Source organism: Anolis carolinensis, chromosome 1 (genome assembly GCF_035594765.1).
Source record: "Anolis carolinensis isolate JA03-04 chromosome 1, rAnoCar3.1.pri, whole genome shotgun sequence".
NCBI lineage: Eukaryota > Metazoa > Chordata > Lepidosauria > Squamata > Dactyloidae > Anolis > Anolis carolinensis.
In genome coordinates, this window is record NC_085841.1 from 9,118,668 (window position 1) to 9,138,583 (window position 19,916).

The 19,916-nt window shown below is 37.3% G+C and overlaps 1 protein-coding gene and 1 long non-coding RNA gene across 2 annotated transcripts in view; one reads left to right on the forward strand and one right to left on the reverse strand.

Moving 5' to 3' along the window:
- usp34 (ubiquitin specific peptidase 34) overlaps nucleotides 1–19,916 on the forward strand; it is a 133,726-nt gene that overhangs the window by 38,431 nt on the left and 75,379 nt on the right. Inside the window, exons 7-18 of the mRNA XM_008121091.3 lie at nucleotides 1,336–1,528; nucleotides 4,137–4,198; nucleotides 7,218–7,299; nucleotides 7,384–7,476; nucleotides 8,857–8,982; nucleotides 9,861–9,990; nucleotides 12,035–12,070; nucleotides 13,117–13,247; nucleotides 14,022–14,653; nucleotides 15,241–15,455; nucleotides 17,257–17,372; nucleotides 17,454–17,581. Coding sequence (XP_008119298.1) covers nucleotides 1,336–1,528; nucleotides 4,137–4,198; nucleotides 7,218–7,299; nucleotides 7,384–7,476; nucleotides 8,857–8,982; nucleotides 9,861–9,990; nucleotides 12,035–12,070; nucleotides 13,117–13,247; nucleotides 14,022–14,653; nucleotides 15,241–15,455; nucleotides 17,257–17,372; nucleotides 17,454–17,581 — 1,944 coding nt within the window. The remainder of the gene's footprint in view (nucleotides 1–1,335; nucleotides 1,529–4,136; nucleotides 4,199–7,217; nucleotides 7,300–7,383; nucleotides 7,477–8,856; nucleotides 8,983–9,860; nucleotides 9,991–12,034; nucleotides 12,071–13,116; nucleotides 13,248–14,021; nucleotides 14,654–15,240; nucleotides 15,456–17,256; nucleotides 17,373–17,453; nucleotides 17,582–19,916) is intronic.
- LOC134296103 (uncharacterized) lies at nucleotides 11,400–19,524 on the reverse strand. The gene is made up of 3 exons (XR_010002673.1): nucleotides 18,452–19,524; nucleotides 13,085–14,680; nucleotides 11,400–11,495 (listed from the first exon to the last, which is right to left on the reverse strand). It is a non-coding gene; the product is annotated as an uncharacterized LOC134296103 (long non-coding RNA).

The window sequence follows — 19,916 nt, forward strand, 5'->3', positions numbered from 1 at the left end:
GGAGGAAACAGCCAGGCTTTAAAGCTGCAAGGCCATTACATCCTAATCATTTTTCCTAATTGCAGCATTCATACTTGCCTCCAACAGAAAAAAAACCCAATCAGAAATATTGTATATTCACAACCTTTAGGAAATAATATCCCCTGATGGCGCAGCGTGTTAAAGCGCTGACCTGCTGAACTTCTGGACCGAAAGGCCACAGGTTTGAATTGGGGGAGCGGAGAGAGCCCCCACTGTTAGCCCCAGCTTCTGCCAACCCAGAAGTTCGAAAACATGCAAATGTGAGTGCATCAATAGGTACTGCTCCGGCGGGAAGGTAACGCCGCTCCATGTAGTCATCCCACATGACCTTGGAGGAGTCTACGGACAACGCCGACTCTTCGGCTTAGAAATGGAGATGAGCACCAACCTCCAGAGTAAGACACGACTGGACTTAATGTCAGGGGAAAACCTTTACCCTTGACCTTAACTACCACCAATTCCTCAATACTTTATTTCCCATACCACCATACTTCGCCACAGCAACGCGTGGCCGGGCACAGCTAGTGTTACTATAAATAGAAGCTGAGGAATTTCAATAACAGGTAGAGTAACTGTTTTGTAGGCAGTCTTCAGTACAGGCAGTCCCCAAGTTACGAACAAGATAAGTTTTGAAGGTTTGTTCAGAAACTGAATTTGTACGTCAACACAGGTACATTTTTAAGTGTAACTCCAGTCAAAAATCTATATACTTTGGATAGTAGAAGGAAGAGTTAAACCCCCCCCCCCCCCGTGGTGCTCGTTTTGCTCTCTGTGCCCCTGTGAAGAGGATTTCACCTCACTTTCTGTCCCTGTGATAATTGGATTTTTAAAAAAATGGCTTCTTCAGGAAACAAGGATTTGGTGAGAAAGCTTCAGTGGAGACCCCTTTTCCCCATGATAACTCTCAGGAGTGGATTTTCCTTCCAAGGGGTAGATTTCTCTCACTTCCTGTTGTCTCACTCCCATTCTTAACTATGAGTTGTTTGTAAATAGGATGTTTGTAACTTAGAGATTGCCTGTATACGTCAGTATATTTACTAGTGTACAAATTGATTAGACTGGATGAAAAAGACTGAGCATATGTAATATATTTGAAAAAAATGATCCCATTTATAAGATCGAGCTCAAACATCTCCTATCTTGCCCTCTTCCATCTGCAGTAATAATCTATAGCTTTATTTCAGAAGGAGTAAGGCCGCCCCACTGATTGTAGTTCTTTTATTAAGGTTTCTACAATTTTGATAATGATGATGCTCTGGCAAAATTAAACTAGCTTTCTTGCCAATAATTTTAACTTCTTCTTTTTTTAAATAGATATTTATGTAAGCTGTCAGACCAGGAATTAAGACAGAGCGCAGCTCGTAATATGGCAGACTTAATGTGGAGCACAGTTAAGGAGCCATTGGATACAGCCTTGTGTTTTGATAAAGAGAGTCTTGATCTTGCATTTAAGTACTTTATGTCACCAACTTTAACCATGAGATTGGCCGGACTCAGTCAAATAACAGTAAGATTCTTTTTTTTTAAAATACTATATTATGTGCACACTTTTTTTCTTGACTGAAAAGCATAGAATTAAACTTAGGCTTGGTTTACATGTGTATAAGAATGAGATGGGAATGAAATGGTAGAGTTACATGACGTGAAATTAAACTGTATGACTTCAGACTGCCTGATATCTATAAATGCTCCTCTACACAAAGAGTTTATTGAAGAGGAGCAGTTGTTTTCAAGGACATGGGGGAAGTCAAAAGTGCTGTGGTACATGTTACCTCTAGCAATAAGTATATGAATGTTTTATAAGGTAATTATGAGACTCTCAAAACCTCTTAGAGTAGTAGTTTTTGTACATAGAATACCAATCATTTTTAAATTTGGAAACCAGGTTACACAGCACACATAAAATCAAGGACTGTGATTCTGACATCAAATAGGAAATAGCTGGATGCTATAATAACTCTTCATTAATGTTCATATTTCTGAAACTTATTAAGCCAGGCGGAAACCTGTTGTAGTTAGGGACAAGATTCACTCAAAATAAGAATCTAATACTCTTCCTTGATTCCTTTCAGTGGAAATTCCACAAAGTCAGTTCAAACAAATAAAAATCAGACCCAAGGTATTTTAAATTAACCCTCTATAACAGAGATTTTCTTCCAGCTTCAATAATGCTCTAGGGTATCAGGCAGATTATTACATTTTGGATGTTGATTTTCCATCATGATAGGCCGATTAATCTACTCTAAGGAAAAAAAGCTATCAGCCCTTTGATCACATCTTAATTACATGTATGTCATCACTATAAAGATGTAGGAGAGAGAAAAAATTAGTGTTGCATGATTTTGCTATTTTAAGACATAAAGGTAATTGTGCAAATGGTGATTCCGGAAGTGATCTCCCATCCTGTTTTGTTGCACATCTGACCTCTTCTCTCTCACCCGAGATCTTCTACCCCCTTCCTGCCATTTGCTCACCATGACCAAACAATCCAATACTATAATTTTGACTGTTGATATGATTTCATGAAATGGAATCCTCCCTCACTATAGTCCCAGAGTCAAAAACACAGCTGTATATTAGCTGTTTGTCTGGGAAAATTGTGTAAGCATGGCTTCATGCATGTCTGTGGGTTGCTTTTTGCAACCTAAACATACAAACCAGGAATACTTGATTTACAAAGGCATCATCATACACCACTTCTTGGTGGAATCAACAGATAGAGTTTGGTTTTCTCTTCTGTTTTGCCCCTTCCGTATTCTGTTTTGCCTGCTGGAGAAAAACACTCTAGTGGTCAATAGATGAGCTGTACTTTCACCTCAAGCGTTATATGGATAGCCTAAATTCTAGGTTTCAGTCTGTAACAGTCAATGCGATTTATTTGCCAGTTGGTGTGGCCAGATGAACAGGATTTATCCTGGTATAGTCTGGTGTTGAATGGAAGATAAATAGCATAAGATTTAATTTTGGCAATTTGCTCTGTGAGAATGTGAGTCTGTATCAGGATATTTAAGGAACTGGCTACAATCTGGGATAAATGCCAGATGCTCTGGAATATATACAAAGATAAGAAATACCTCTAAGGCTGTCTGTACACAAGAGAGAACAGCAGTCACTAGCCTGACCTGGGAATGAACTTCCTCACTGATGTACTAATTGAGACAAGGAGAAGAGTTTCACCTCATACTTATCCCTAGGTAGAGTCAGAGATAAGAGATGCAAAGCACAGGTAGTAAAACCCTTTGATATGGTTTGTGTTGATGGTTTGTTTGGAGAGGGTAAAAAGAAGTGGAAAAACACCTATTATCAGACTGCTTTATGGCAAGTCTACAGTGCAGAAAACACTGTTCCTGATAGCCTTGATATGCCGCCTAAAATTCCAGTTTATGTTGGTAAGGCTATACTAAGATATATATATATGATTTAACAAGAAAAATAGCCTTTGAATAACTGTACAGTCACATATGCTTTTTTAAAACGTATTGTTAGCTGCCTTGAGTTTCTATATTGGGAGAAAGGTGGAATAAAAATGAAGTAACTAAATAACCAAGTTTTTAAAACAACAACAGCTATAGTATAATAAACCTTATACCCCCCCCCTCTCCCCGAAGGAACTAGGGGGGGAGTTTACAACAATTCACAGGTACAGAAAATAAAATAAACAATAAAATAACATAAGCAATAAACAACAATAGTAAACAATGATCACTACATAAAATTAATTACACACTAATGAAAACATCAGTAAATAACAGTTTAAAAGCTATTTGCCCCCTAAAAACAATTTAAAACATATACATCATTTAAACCAGTCCGTTCCTGTTGTCAGATTATCCAGCAATGATCTAATAGTGTATAGTTCTTCAAATATGTAGTTTTTCAAATAGCAGATAATGTATACCCAAATAGGCTACGTTATATTAGTTATAAGTACATATGAACAGCTGATTGTTTTAAAACTTCAAGGAAAAATGAAGCAAAAGCCATGAATAATGTTGAGTGAAGGATACCATTTACATTGCTGTTCTATAATAGCTATGAAACACTCATTTATGTGGAATTCCTATTTGATTTTTAAAGTTGAATCTTAAATGTTTTTTTCTTTTTTGTAATTGCAGAACCAACTCCATACTTTCAATGATGTTTGTAATAATGAATCTTTGGTTTCAGATACAGAAACGTAAGTAAACTTGTTGCTTTGTTTGCTTTTATTTAATTTATTGTTTTTGCAATTACTGTACCTCTTTGTTCTAAATTTTGAAGGATCACTTTTACATATATATATTTATATATTTCAGTATTATATCCCACAAGTGTTACTAGAAAAGACCTGATGTGCAGGGAAGAGAGACTCCTCTTGTCTTTTGCAGATAAAATTGGATAGATTTAAATTCATGCAAACAGGGCTCCTAGAATGTCAATCACTTGAATCCGTGCTCTGAAAAAACATTGTTATTCAAGTTACTGGTATTTGTTACCCTCGTAAAACAGACATAAATGTCTATTTGAGGTTAATTTGAAGCTCCTCCAGTTACTCCTGAAAGATAGCAGCTTCTTTTTATTTTTACGGTAATGTGTATAAATGCACTTGAATTCCTACACCTACTGGCTTTGTAAAATATCAGAGTAGTAGATAATTAGAGATTTAAAATAGCAGTCCTTCTAATTTTAACTCATGTAGCTATTCTTGGCTTAGAACTGGCACTATTTCCAGTGATAGTAAAGCTTACTTAGTGCCCATGCAATTGTTTCTAGAACAGAAATGGTCGTATTTTAGACAGGCTCAAACTTTTTAAAAAAGATCCCATTGTTTACCTTATTGTTTTGTTGTTTATCATTCCAATTTATTTCCTATCTTTAAAAACAGAGTACTGAAAGCAGTTTTGTATTGTACCATGCTGAAACTAGTCAGAAAATGGTTGATCAGGAGGCAGTTGGTTAAAACCCTTCTACTGTATGCAATGAGTGTATAGCAAAGAAATAATAATACAGTAGAGTCTCACTTATCCAACATAAACAGGCCAGCAGAACGTTGGATAAGCGAATATGTTGGATAATAAGGAGGGATTAAGGAAAAGCCTATTAAACATCAAATTAGGTTATGATTTTACAAATTAAGCACCAAAACATCATGTTATACAACAAATTTGACAGAAAAAGTAGTTCAGTACTCAGTAATGCTATGTAGTAATTACTGTATTTATGAATTTAGCACCAAAATATCACGATATATTGAAAACATTGACTACAAAAATGTGTTGGATAATCCAGAACGTTGGATAAGCGAGTGTTGCTTAAGTGAGACTACTGTACTGAGTTGCTATGAAATAGGAAGTCTTACAAAATCTAAAAACGCATTAAATTGTTGCCTTATTGAATTGTAGAATCATAAAGTGGAATGGTGACTACAAGGGCCATCCAGTCCAACCTTCTGCCATGCAGGGACACATAATCAAAGCACCATTTACAGATGGCCATCCTGCCTCTGCTTAAAAACCTTTACCTATGATGGAGAGTCCACCATACTTTCAGGAAGCATACTCCACTGCTGAGCAGCTCTTTCCATCAGGAAGTTTCTCCTGATGTTTAGATGGGATCTCTTTTCCTGCAGTTTGTGCCCTAGACTCTGGAGGACCAGGAAAAAAAGCTTGCCCGCTCCTCAGTGTGACATCCTTTCCAATATTTTAACATGTCTATCTCTCAGCCTTCTTTTCTCCAAGCTAAACACACCCAGCTCCCTTAACCATTTCTCATAGAGCTTGGCTTCCAAACCTTTGATAATTTAGTTGTTGAATTGTAGTGCCTAGAACTGGACACAGGGTTATTCCAGGTGAGGCCTGACCAAAGCAGAATAGAGTAGGGCCATAGCTTCTCTCAATTTAGGCACTATTCTCCAGTTCATGCAGCCTAGAATCACATTGGCGTTTTATAGCTGCTGCATCACACTGACTCATGTTCAGCTTGTGGTCTACTGAGACTCCTGGATCCCTTTCACATGGACTGTTTTCAAGCCAGATGTCACCCATCCTGTTTCTGTGCCTTTCATTTTTATTGCCAAAGTATGATACTGTACATTTCTCCCTGTTGAAATTCATTATGTTAGGTGGAATAAATAAATCACTTTATAGTCCTATGTTTCAGATGAGAAAAGAAATAGACTAAGATTTAGTGTTGGCTGTAGCTGTACTCTTTTTATGCCAAACTATGTTATTTATTGAAAGCGCTTATAATTACTGGCCGCCTTTTTTCTTGCTTTCCTGTGTACAAATGCAGAAAATACATTAAATGACAAAGCCAGGCTGTTGCTGCTGCTGTTGTTGATAGTGGAATGAACAATTAGTTACAAGTTTATTTATGAGAGGACAAGGGCATTTTAGTAGTGGCAAGATAAAGAACAAGGCCTAAATGCCACAAAGGCATCATATCCTGTCTGATCTTGGAAGTTAAGCAGGGTCAACCCTGGTTACTACTTGGATGGGGACCACCAATAAATACTACATGCTGTATACTGTATTTCAAAGGAAAGAAATGGCAAGCATTCTAAGCATTCCTTGTCTAATAAAGCTGTATGAAATTCATAAGGCTGCCATAATTCACCAGGTGACTTGAAAGCATACATACATAATGCAGAACAAGGATCAAAGACTCGCTCATTAATGTAACATTTAAATTGCAAAAATCATAACTTTTAAATGTATTTCTCATGGTGACTATTAAAATATTGATTAAAAAACAGAAATACAGAAACTTCTAAGGAGCATAAACAGAAGCACTTTTCATAAATTTATAGTTAATAGTATAACTTCTATTTATTTTATTTTTAACATTTATTCTGAAAATGTATACACCTATATTACTGTTATGGCAGTACCAATAGTCATTACCACTTAGAGAACTGTTGTGTATTAATAAATACATTTTTGGGGAACTGCTGAAAGTATAGGTAAAGGTAAAGGTCTCCCTTGACATTAAGTCTAGTTGCGTCCGACTGTGGGGGTTGGTTCTTATCTCAATTTCTAAGTCGAAGAGCCGGCATTGTCCGAAGACACCTCCAAGGTCATGTGGCCGGCATGACTGCACGGAGCACCGCTGAAAGTATACCTGCTCATATAATTCTCATGTTTATGTACCAGGGGTTTCAGAAACATAACACACTATAGATCTATAAAGATGTGTATGCTTTTGTTCCCTTTATGTAGTTCCATTGCAAAAGAGCTTGCAGACTGGCTGATCAACAACAATGTGGTAGAACATATTTTTGGACCAAATTTACATATTGAGGTAGGTTTAAAATAAAGTTGAGTTTTCTTTATTTATTGTAAAGTTCAATTCATAATGTATTAATATTGTCTTTATATTTTCCAGATCATTAAACAGTGCCAAGTGATCCTTAATTTTCTTGCTGCTGAAGGACGGCTTAGTACACAGCATATAGACTGCATTTGGGCTGCAGCACAGGTAAACCTTGTTTTTAGAGAAGGACCAAAAATATGGCCCTGGTTCAGGCATAATAGTAAAAACCAAGGATGATCCCTGTTCTTCTCTCCTGTTTGTATGATTGAGAGTTTTTAGATTTTAATAGAGTTTCCCATTATATCCAGTGTACAGTATTGATCCCGTGCTTAGGTTATTGCTTAGAGTTTGTTTCATTGCCACACATTGGGAAATTACATTTATTTTGATAAACTATGGTCTGAAATTCTATTTTTGAAATAACTACAACTGGAAAAAGCTATGCTTTATTGAGTTTAAATATAGTGGTGTCACTGCTTCATTCAAAATTGAAAGTTGAAAGCTGGCAAATTCATTTCTTTGTGTGCAGAAGGGAAGAAGAGGTGGGTGGAGATGCACACCAACTTGAGACTTACTGTAGCTTGTTTTTGTAGCACTAAGACATGAATAAGCAGAAGGTTTCTCGGAAGTGATTTCCAGCACATCAGGATTTTGCAGTCCAAATTATTTATTTGACATTTAAAGGACAAAGGTTGTCATGATCTGGTGTCATTTTGGGTGTGGAAAGCCTTTGGACTGTTTTTAGTCCTAGTACTCAAAAACAACCATCAGTATTCTTTAGTTGTAAATTTATGTATTTTACAACAAGCTCCCCAATTTATTGGGATTGCTAGAAAAAGGCAAAACACAGAGTAGATTCCATGGCCATGAAATCTGACACCAGCAATGCTCAATATTTTAAGAGTTATCTTTCAATCAGGCCTTAGTGTCTTATAATGTTCTAGATCAGTGGTTTTCAACCTGTGGGTCCCCAGATGGTTTGGCCTATAACTCCCAGAAATCCCAGCCTGTTTACCAGCTGTTAGGATTTCTGGGAGCCGAAGGCCAAAACATCTGGGGACTCACAGATTGAGAACCACTGATCTATCATGTCCCAGAAGTCAAACACTCGGTCCCAATGCATAATTTCCCATGGTTAAAACTTTCAGGAGCTTACTGAAGTGAGACAAGACTTTGTAAAGGGAAACAGGTGGGAAATAACACATTTCATGAATGGAACTAGTCCAGGCTAATAAAATAAAAGTGACAACACAATAGATCATAACTTTCTCAATTCTACAAATCTGCATTTCCTTCATAAAATCTCTTAAATAATTGCAGCTATCAGCAGCTCAATACATTAATACATACTACTACATTTTCTACATTTCTGAACATTGTTTTAATTATATGCATTTTATCTACATTAGCTTGCATGCATAAACTACTTCAAAATAAAGTATCAACATAGCGGTGAACATAAAAAGAACTAGCAGAGTTTGTGTTTTATAAAAACCTTAATTCATTTTTCTATACTGTATGTTTTGTCTCTTGTCTTTTTTATAGTTGAAGCATTGCAGTCGCTATATACATGACTTGTTTCCTTCACTTATCAAGAATTTGGATCCTGTTCCACTCAGGCATCTTCTTAATTTAGTCTCAACCTTGCATCCAAGTGCTCACACTGAACAGGTAAAAAGAAAGTAATTTAAAACTATTTTGTTTTCTGTGGCACAAATCATTGCAAAACCGTCCATTATTTTTCTTGTTCAAATGAACAGAGTATTCCATTAGCAGAAGCTCACTTACCAACTCTAATTTTTCAAAATGCTATAGATTCTTTAATATTGACCATCAAAGGATTGTCCACCTCGCAAGCCTCATTTTAATAAAATGTAGGCACGTTTTCCAGTTGTTTGTCTTTAATATCTGTGATCTTGTCATGCCCCTCTGGCCCTCCATTTGTGTTTTTGTAGGATCTCAGAAGTTGAGAATTTGCCACATTATTTGCTCTCCTGTTCACTATATTGTGAACCAAGAACCAGAGTTTTAGTATCTATTCTGTTTTATCTACATTTTAATAACGTTTCAAAAAATGTTTTCCATCTTCTCTGTGTTACTAATTCTATGATAACACAAGATTATTTTTATCTAGTCGAATTTCAGTGTTGTTTATAATTAATGTGCATTATTTTTATTGTATTGATTTTTTAATATGCAAGATATATATATGTTTATTTTGTGGATTATTTGTATATTGTTTCACTTTTCTATTGTGTGTAAATGGCCTACAGTCTAAGCACTAATAAACTACTATTACCTATCTTGTTGCAATGAATAACAGTATTGCATTAGCAGAAATTGACTAATATGAGATTAGATTTTATCCTTTATCCTTCTTTTTATAGAACAGTATGGCTTGTATATTTGTAATAGTTCAAATCTTTTATTTTGTGTGTAAAAATCATTTTTGGATAAAAATACAGTTTGTGAAGTATATTGCCATGCATTAAATGCCAGAAGATCCAAGCTTTCTTTTCTGGTGTACTCCAATCTTCTTTTGTTTACAGACTTTATATTTGTCATCTATGCTCATTAAAGCATTGTGGAATAATGCACTAGCAGCTAAAGCCCAGCTATCAAAACAGAGCTCATTTGCTTCTTTGCTTAGTACAAACCTACCAATGGGAAATAAAAAAGGTAAGTGTGTGTTTACTTCATGTACTTCATAAATGGTTATTGTGGAACAGTGGCTAAGCCAAGGGGGTAATTATTGAGCATTTTTAGTAAGCAGTATTTTGGTATTGAAAGAAAGTAATACAGATTATGAATAGAAGTTGAGTTTTGAAAAGGCATTGGGCTGATTATAAAAATAAAAAGTTGGTGCTTCTTTTTGGTTCTCCCGGGATGGACTAAACTCTTACCTTTCATCACTCTCCTCAGACAAGTGATGGTTCCTTTTTTGATAGGAATTTAGGTACAGTACTTACATTGACTTGTGGGTGTTAACCCAGTTTAGGGGCAGGGGACGGAGTTAGTGTTTTTAGTTATACATATGCATGTATATGGGGGGAAATCATGGTGGTGGCCGTACTATGTAGAGCAATCCTGAGAATTAAGATAAATAAATACAACAATAATATATTTCTTGAAACATTAGTTTCACCAGTTTGACAGGTCTGTGATAGTTTGCAGTTTCTAACTAGATGGTCTCTGTATGAATATAGACGTCACCTGGTTAGCAAGTCCAGGAAAATCCTCAGTACACCTAAATCAGGTTACTGGTTTTGGAATAAACTGCGCTCTTAAATCAATTAGATGCCATCAGGATGATGTTTAGGCTTGTTCTGAAGCTAGGACCTGAAGTTTCCGTGTTTGGATCAAACAGGAAAGTGGAGACGGTCTAGACCAGGCCTGCACAACCCGTGACTTTCCCAAGTGTTTGGGGCTCCAACCCACAGAAGTCCTAGCCAGCTTGTCCATTGGTCAGGATTCAAGTCCAAAACATCTGGAGGACCACCTATTGTGCTGACGTGGCCTAGACAGACAAAAACAAATGTACTCCTCTCGTAGTTACCTTGATTCTGCTGCATGATGTATGATGTAGCAATGAAAGCTTTAAAGCAATATATACCAAAACACACTTCTTCGCAGGAAAATCCTCATCTCTTGTTCTGTTTTGCTACACATGTATCATATAGAGGTTGTAGGGTGGCAGGCATTGCCATTGTCTTTTATGTGTCCACTACTACTTTCTAGGGTCGCATTGCTTATACTTACTCCTTTATTTGTGTGTTGGGAAACAGTGAGTGTCAGGGAGGAGGGAGGTCCCTGACTCTTCCTTTCAGGGTTGATTGGCCAACCTTCTTATCATTGACTGCATGGGTGGGTGCTTTGTTCTGTGACATCCAAGCAAGCAACTTCCCCAGAAGGGCTCTGCTTGGAAGCTGTTTGACTGAGAAGACAGCAGCAGGTAAATTGCTTTGGTGGAGAATAAACAATTAAAAACTGCTGATTTGAATGTAGACAATACTTCAGTGCAGTATATTCCAGGTAGTTGCCAGGCTAATGGGGTGAATCCGAGGCAGCCCCAGGGCTGAATAACCTGAATTACAGCTGAGTTATTTTGGTGTTGAAGTCCTTATTCTTAATTAAAAACTTCTTGGCTTCACTATGCTGCGATGTGATGTGATGTGTTGAAAAAGCTATTTGAAGGGGCAAAAAGTTTGATTTATTTTTTTATTTACTTTTATATCCCGCCCTCTCTCACTCATTGAGACACTCAGAGCAGCAACTTTGTATCTAAGACAATACAAAAACTCAAAATAAATATAAATATAAATTTGAGTAGTTATGGTTCTCCCCAGGAAAATTAGTTAGTTTTAGCACTAGTCAAACATTTTAAAATATCCTATGTATATTGGAGATCATTCATTTGTTTATGATGAAGGTCTGTGTTTCTTTCATTTCAGTCAGTAAATACTTTTATGTAGATTCTGTGAAACTTTAATAATAACATTTGCATAGAAAAAAACTATTCTATTTTTTCTGTTATTTCGTGGCCAGTATTCTCATACATTGCTGTTGGTTATATTTTTTGGAATAAGTAAAGTGGTTCATAATATTCTCACATTTTTGATCTTGCTTTTTTTTAATTTATGCTGTATTTTGAAATGGTCATATGACTGGTCAAATAAATAAAATTACTTATTTACTCCTCACATTTTTGTCTCTTTTTCTTCAGAAGAAGAAGATCTCAGAAGAGCAGCTCCATCACCATGTAAGTTAATCTAGAACATCGTAACATCAAATATAACCTTGGAGTCATAGCCCCTTAATTTTATCTAAATATTTTCTTAGGTACAAGGTGAAAAAGATTAAACTCTGCAGCCTTATTCTGGGGCAATTGTCAAGTGAATTGTCTATAGTAGCCCTGGATCTGCCTGAGGCCCTTCAAGCTTGTTTTTGTGGCTTTGACCTCTGCAGACTGTCTAGGTGAATTGCCTCTGGTGAAAGCAGCAACTGACCTTTTAAATAGCCCAAAGGGGTCCACTGTACTGTTTAACATAAACAAATACATTTATCAATGTCAGAAGTGGACATGCAACTACTTCTCATTTTAGGTTTTTTTCCCCCCTCTTTGGTATTTCCAGCAGTCCATGCAGCCCCAGGGACAAAGGTTCACCATAGTTGCCTATCCATCATCTATGTAACACAGCCTGGCTATAATCCTATTACAGAACAGTGTTGTGTTACTACTGTCTCTGTAAATGATTCTGTAGTCTTTTTGGTCAATGAAAAAATTTCATTTTTGCTTGTACAAGATATTCCTACCTCTTGTGAAAAAACCTGGCAGTACAATAGGGCCAGATGTTTTGTTGTTCGGTTGCTAGAGCTCAGCTCCCACTTCCTGAGCCACTGTTGGCATGCCATTGGTGGCCTCTCTTCTGGCCAACTGTCATATTTTTATACTGTCTACCTATTTTCACATTACGCTTAAGAGACATTTTGCTCCTCTGGTATAAATGGCTTATAGAGCAATTTGTTCAAAATGTATATTTTAGACAAATTAAATTCATTATTTCAAGAACTCATGTTTAGATTGCAATTCCTCTTCTGGTTCCTGCCAAGTCAAAGAGGAAGGTTGAGTGTAGAAGGATGAATTTATGCAGCAAAAGCGGCAAATTCAGAGCCCCCTTGTTATTATAGGCTATCTTGCTATTAAAAGGAATTAGGATTTAGCTGTGATGAGGACACACTGATCCTACATTAAAATTGTTAACTTTGCTTTTACCTGGAGTAAGTTGAAAATTCCTCCTGAAACAGGGTCACCTGCGGCAAGTCCTCAAAGTAGTGACAACAGTGATACTCATCAGAGTGGAGGAAGTGACATTGAAATGGAAGAGCAGCTGATTAGTAGAAATAAACATGTTCAGCAGCGGCTTTCAGATACAGAGGTAAAATATTTTATTTTCCTTTATGGTGATAGCTTCAACAGACAAATTAGGCTGATCAGAGAGGTGAATGACCTACCAGCTCTCTCATCTCCCTCTGGATTGTGCCTCTTGATGTCACAGTTTGACTTTTTTTGAAGTCACAGTTAATCTGGGCAGAGTTTCCACAGGTTGTCTGCCATTGATATATGACAAACAAGCTCTTCTAATTAATGCTGCCATCTGGGAGTTGGATAGTCCTTGAGGAGCATAGTTTCATGAACATTTAAATCACTATTTTTCTGATTTAGGCTGTGGAGTGTGTTCCCTTCTTGGTGAAAACAGAGAAATGTCATCTACTTTTTACTTTCTGGAAAAGGGGGGAAATGTCTATATTTCACACACCACTTCTTATTAGATAGACCAAAACAACAGTTGAAAATAGTTACAATCTGTTCTCCAAGGAACATCTTTCAAACAAGCATGAAACTTCTTCTTTTTTTCAGAATAAATGATTGATTAATATTAGCTAATATTATATTATTAGTTAGTATTAATCAAAATATTGGTTAGCATTTCAACCACTTTACTTTCTTTTGTGTGCTTTCACATTTGCTATGTTGGAATATATTTCTACAGTTCATTGTTGATACATTTTAGAAGATTGATTGTATCGTAATTTCATATCTTTGTTTTTCATTCAGAGTCTCTGGGGAATCCCAATAGGCACTGAAAATGTAGAATGTGTATTTCGGAAATAAAAACTCAAGTTTTGTATCCCTGTATGTTTTCTTAAAGGAATCAATGCAAGGAAGCTCTGATGAGACAGCAAATAGTGGTGAAGATGGCAGCAGTGGGCCAGGAAGCAGCAGCGGCCACAGTGATGGGTCCAGCAACGAGGCCAACTCCAGCCATGCAAGCCAATCTGCAGGGAGCCCAGGCAGTGAGGTGCAGTCAGAGGACATTGCTGATATTGAAGCTCTCAAGGAGGAGGAAGAGGAGGAGGAGGAAGAGCGGAGTCATAACTCCCAGAAAAATGGTCGAAGTGCAGAATTGCGAAGCCGAAAAATGGAATCTCAGTCAGGCATTTGCTTGGGAGAAGCTCAGGCATCAGCAGAGAGAAGCGGTGTAAGCAATGGAACTGGAAATGACCACGTTTTTAATACTGACTCTTTACCACCAGTGGATAACCGGATTAGAATGCTAGACCCTTGTTCACACACAGAGGACACAGACCACGATATGACTGGAGAAATGAGTGCAACTCACATATCACAAGGTTCTCAAGATTCCTGCATAACACATACAGGGGACTTTCTCGGGGAAGCAATTGGAAATGAATTATTTAACTGCCGTCAGTTTATTGGGCCACAGCATCATCACCATCATCATCACCACCACCACCATCATCACCACCACCATCACGAAGGGTAAGTTCTTTATGGTGTATATACATTCTGTTAAGAAAAAAATATTTCAATGTTACCAAATTTTCTGCCTTGAGAAAAATTGATTTTCTGACTTGAGTAAAATACTGTATTTCATTGCATAATAGTCACCAGCGTATAATACCCACTCTCTCCTTTTGGTGGGGGGTGTCTCAAAATGGGTTTTCCCCCTTTTCTCGCATAATAGTTGCACCCTTGATTCACTTGCCCAGACGAGTGAATCAAGGGTGCCACACAGCGGGTGAGACTTCCTGCTGTGATGTGCAGCATCTGAAGCTAAACAAGCTTGTAGACTCCTGATATTGCAATCCTAGAAAATTTTCTCTAGCTATGAACCAGAGACTTACTTCACTTCTGTAGAAAATGAAAACCTTGTAGCTCCCTAATTTTTGGTGGCAAAATGCTATTGTAAAGAACAGGTGTACTCAAAGCATATTTATTCTAATTTTTTATGCTCATACGTATCTTGTCACCTTATTGTGAAAACAACTTTTCTCTTTGGATAATATGAATTCTGTAAATTGTGGCTTCACGTGGATCCAGTATTTTTGTTCACTTGTATCTTTCAGACACATGGTAGATGACATGTTAAGTGCAGATGATGTCAGTTGTAGCAGTTCCCAAGTCAGTGCAAAATCAGAGAAAAATATGGCAGATTTTGATGGAGAAGAATCTGGCTGTGAAGAAGAACTGGTACAGATTAATTCACATGCTGAACTGACATCTCATCTTCAGCAGCACCTTCCAAATCTTGCATCTATTTATCATGAGCATCTGAGCCAAGGTAAGAGCTAGTAAAGGGAAGGACACCAGTGTTTTGTTTCAGCCAGCCAGTAAATTAAAAGAGGAACCAGAGTGGACCCAGTAGAATGGTCTGTATAGAAATATAGTCATATGGTTTATTTTGCTGTGTAACTTCCATTTGGTTTAGTTGCATCATAATCTTGTGAGATTGCCAGCCTCATTCACTCTCTGTCTTCAGTAACTGCAGCCTTCTAACAGAAACAAGAGATGGGAAGTGTTTCTTTCCCATGTCATGGAAAATGTCATTTGCAGAGTCTTTACTTTCTGAGTCTCGTGGCCACATGAGCAGAGATAGTAAAGTATATTGGTGCTTCAAAGAATAACGTCACAAAAGTTTCAACTGTGCATGTGTTTAAAATGATTTGGGGAAAAGAAGTTCTATAAAAGAGACAATAGGTAAGACAAGCAAAAGCCAGTCATCCTTGAGCATTTTGTTCAGCATAAAAATTCCCTGTTTGAAATTCTGTTGGATTAGAGTATTGTACAGATCATTGGAACAATAAAGCTTAAATCTGTCAGTGTTTTGACGAAGCACAATTTCTCATGTCCTCCTTCCTTGGAAATACAATATACTGTAGCAAGAGAGGGCTTTTTCAGTGTTAGTACATCATCCATTGAACAATCCGTTCAGAGAACTTCCCTGGTTCCAGCTGTAATATTTTGGCAAACCTACTTTGTTTCCCAAGGAATTTTAGTTAAGTCTTTTTTGAGAACTGCTTCATTTTGGGGGTAATGATGATCAACTACATATTTTTGATTTCTTAAAAAAGAGGATTACATTTAAAAATTTGTTTAAGATAAAAAATAAAAAAGGCAAATAATAAACAATTGAGGCTGTGGAGGACTTGATCGACCCTTTTCTAGCTTATTAATTGTGATATCGTCCTGGCTAGCTATAACAAATATGTTGTGGCCTCCAAGCAGTAGTTCTTTATGGACATTTGGGTGAAAACATTCTATTCTTATAACCTTGAAGCTTTTTATGTAATATAATTAATAAGACTCTTGAGTAGTTTGTTTCACTTTTGATGTCTTTTGGAAATGAAGTGACAGGATAACCACAGTATTGGGCACCATGGCCCAGGATTGTGTTCCAGGCATGTCTGTCCTGCAAAATAAATTTGGGTTCACAATGTTTGGGGAATGTTTTAAGTAAACGTATATAGCTGTCTAATCTAGAAAGAAGCATTATTTAATCTTTAGCTAATGCATGAGGCGTGGTTCAGGGTTATGTCAATCAGCTGTTTTAATGTACCTTTCAGTACATTGAGTAATTCTGGGGAAAAATTAATAATCTTACCAGATGGAGTTTTTTCCAGCAATGAAGTGTCTGACTTAGTGAATTGGTTTCCAATCTTAATCAGTTGACTTTAACAACTTTACTAGCAAATTCATCATATACACCTATTAATAGATGAATTGATCAGTAGGTCTGCTTTTAAAAAGCACAGTACAGCTGTACAGTGTAGATCTACACTCATTATAAAGAACAGTATCAAGAAATTGAAGGGGAAAGACTCATATGATTTTCATACCAAATTGGTAATTAATAAAAAAATGTTTTATCATCTTTCAGCTGTCTGACTCCAGTTTAAAAAAAAAGACGACTTTTCTCGTTTCATATTAGATTCCCCCATGTCTCCTGAATGGTCTCCTTAGGTGAATTGTTTCAATGTGAAGGGTTGTGTGTTCAGAAATGATTAACAGCTGTTCATGGACAAAAGTCCATTCAAATCAGGATACAAGTTCCATATTTTTAATAACACCTATCTTTTGCTCAGGGCCAGCAGTTCATAAGCACCAGTACAACAGCAACGCAGTGACAGATATTAACTTGGATAATGTTTGTAAGAAGGGCAATACCCTTTTGTGGGATCTGGTCCAGGATGAAGATGCAGTAAGTTGGATATTACACCAGAAAATCTGCCAGAGAAATTGTTATAATAATTGTCAATAACTTTTCTCTTACTTGTCCTAGATTCATCTCTCTGAAGGTTTGATAAATGAAGCAGAGAAGCTTTTGTGTTCCTTAGTATGTTGGTTTACTGATAGACAAATTCGGATGAGGTTCATTGAAGGCTGTCTTGAAAATTTAGCAAATAACAGGTAAATGAGTTTGAGCTGAACTTCACTGGTTTTAGTTGATGTATGTTTGTTAAAGTGGTTTTAACTTACACACATTTTTTTCTGAAAGCATGTTTCTCATTTGGACTACAGAGACTTCTAGGGCAGGTATGGGCAAACTTCGGTCCTCCAGGTGTTTTGGACTTCAACTCCCACAATTCCTAACAGTCTACTGGCTGTTGGGAATTGTGGGAGTTGAAGTCCAAAACACCTGGAGGGCTGAAGTATGCCCATGCCTCTTCTAGGGTGTTTGAGCATCTAGTATCCTCAAGGAGCACAAACTACTCATTTTGCTACTAGCGTTTTCTGACATTTATGCCTTCCTAATCAAAGAGCAAGGGAGCCTGTAAAGAAAGATGCAGAATTCCAGAAAGGCATGAATGGAGTTGAAGTAAACTCTTGTTCTCTGCCACTGTTGCTGAATCTACTGTGTATTCTTTGCCACTGTGACTGTGAGTTTTCCAGGCTGTATGGCCATGTTCCAGAAGCATTCTTCACTGATGTTTACCACTATGGCAGGCATCCTCAGAGGTTGTGAAGTCTGAGGGTGGGAGAAAGAACTTTTGTTTGTTTGAGGCAAGTGTGAATGTTGCCATTGGCCAGCTTGATTAGCATTAAATAGCCTTGCAGCTTCAAATCCTGGCTGCTTCCTGCCTATGGGCAGCCTTTCTCCCACCCTGGACATTCCACATATATATAAACCCCACTTGCCTGATTTCCAACAGACCTCACAACCTCTGAGGATGCCTGCCATAGATGTGGGCGAAACGTCAGGAGAGAATGTTTCTGGAACATGGCCATACAGCCCGGAAAACTCAAAAGAAACCCAACAAGCAAGCGTCAGATACTTACCTTAGTTGCAGCCAGCTTCACCCTGGAAATTCACTTCTGAATCCTCTGTCACAGGGGGAAAAGAACCCATTTTTATGGCTCCCCTCTACCACAGGTCACTCCTGTTATCTTCTAGAATAAGTTCATCTTATTTCTCACTTCTTTATTTTCCTTTTTTGCCATTAAATTCCTCCTCATTCTGGAACATCCTTCCAAATCCATAACGAAGCTGGCTGCTTATGGTAGCAGAGGAAATGATACATTCTCTGAGTGGCAGCAATCCATTCTCTGGAGGAGCAACTCACCATCTGTTGGGTTATTCCTTGTGTGCCATCATATGTAGCAGGAGTTCCAGTCCAAAGTTATTTCAGTTACCACTGTTAACTCCTGAGCTTTCACATTAGTTTTAAAGTTTCCTGTAAAGCCAGCCAAGTGTGTTTTTGGCCTTTACGTTCCCAAATAAAATTTAAATAAAGTATGCACAGAAGTGTTAAAGGCCGTTAGAGGAAAAATCAAATACTGTGAAACCAATCTCAGCCACAGATTTTACGTTCTCAGAGTTCTCAGGTGGCCACAGACCTACATGCGTCTGGGAATAGCAATGACAAAAGTTTATTAAAAAAATACTTATTACAGCTAGTGATAGTGTTTGGGAAGGTTCGTTAAATATGCCTTTGAGACAACTGAAATCAAAACCAATTGAGCCAAAAAACCCAAATAAGCTTGCAGATGGTTCAAAGGTTGTACTTTTGAAAGCCGAGAAAATAAAAAATGGGGTGAAATTGAAGGAATTGGAGTTTCCATCCAAGAAAGAGTCAGGAACTCTGGCAAAGCAAGAGGAAGAAACACCAACTGTTGCTTCCAACTGCCATGTTGGGAACGGATGCTTCACAACGGGAGGTGGAGCTGAGTTGCTGTGTATCCAAGCAACAAGAATAAGAAGCTGGAATCAATCAAGCATGAGGTTTGATTGACAGCTGAGCTGTAACCAAGGAAACAGAGCGTGTAGAACAGTGGCAGAACAGAGATAGTCGGCCCTCTTTCCTCAGTTTCTTAAGGCACACAATTAGTAGAGGAAACGTTGCATGCTCATCAACATGCCTCCAGCTCAATAAATTCAAATGCAGTGAATGTGCAAGACCTAATAATGGAGTCACTCAGTAAGGAATTAAAAAACACAAAACACTATTATTCTATGAATTCACATTTAATACCACCTGTAGGATTAGAGGGAGGTCTAGTATATTTGAACACCTGCAATACAATGAATTGTTATAATCAAACTAGTACAGGCTGAACATCCCTTATCTGCAATTGTAAAATCCAAAATACTCCAAAATTGTCTATATGGTTGACTGAGATAACAACACCTTTGCTTTCTGAATGTTCAGTGCACACAAACTGCTTCAAAAATGTTAAATCTATAAAATTACCTTTAAGCTATGCGTATAAGATGAATATGAAGCATAAATGAATTTAGTGTCTA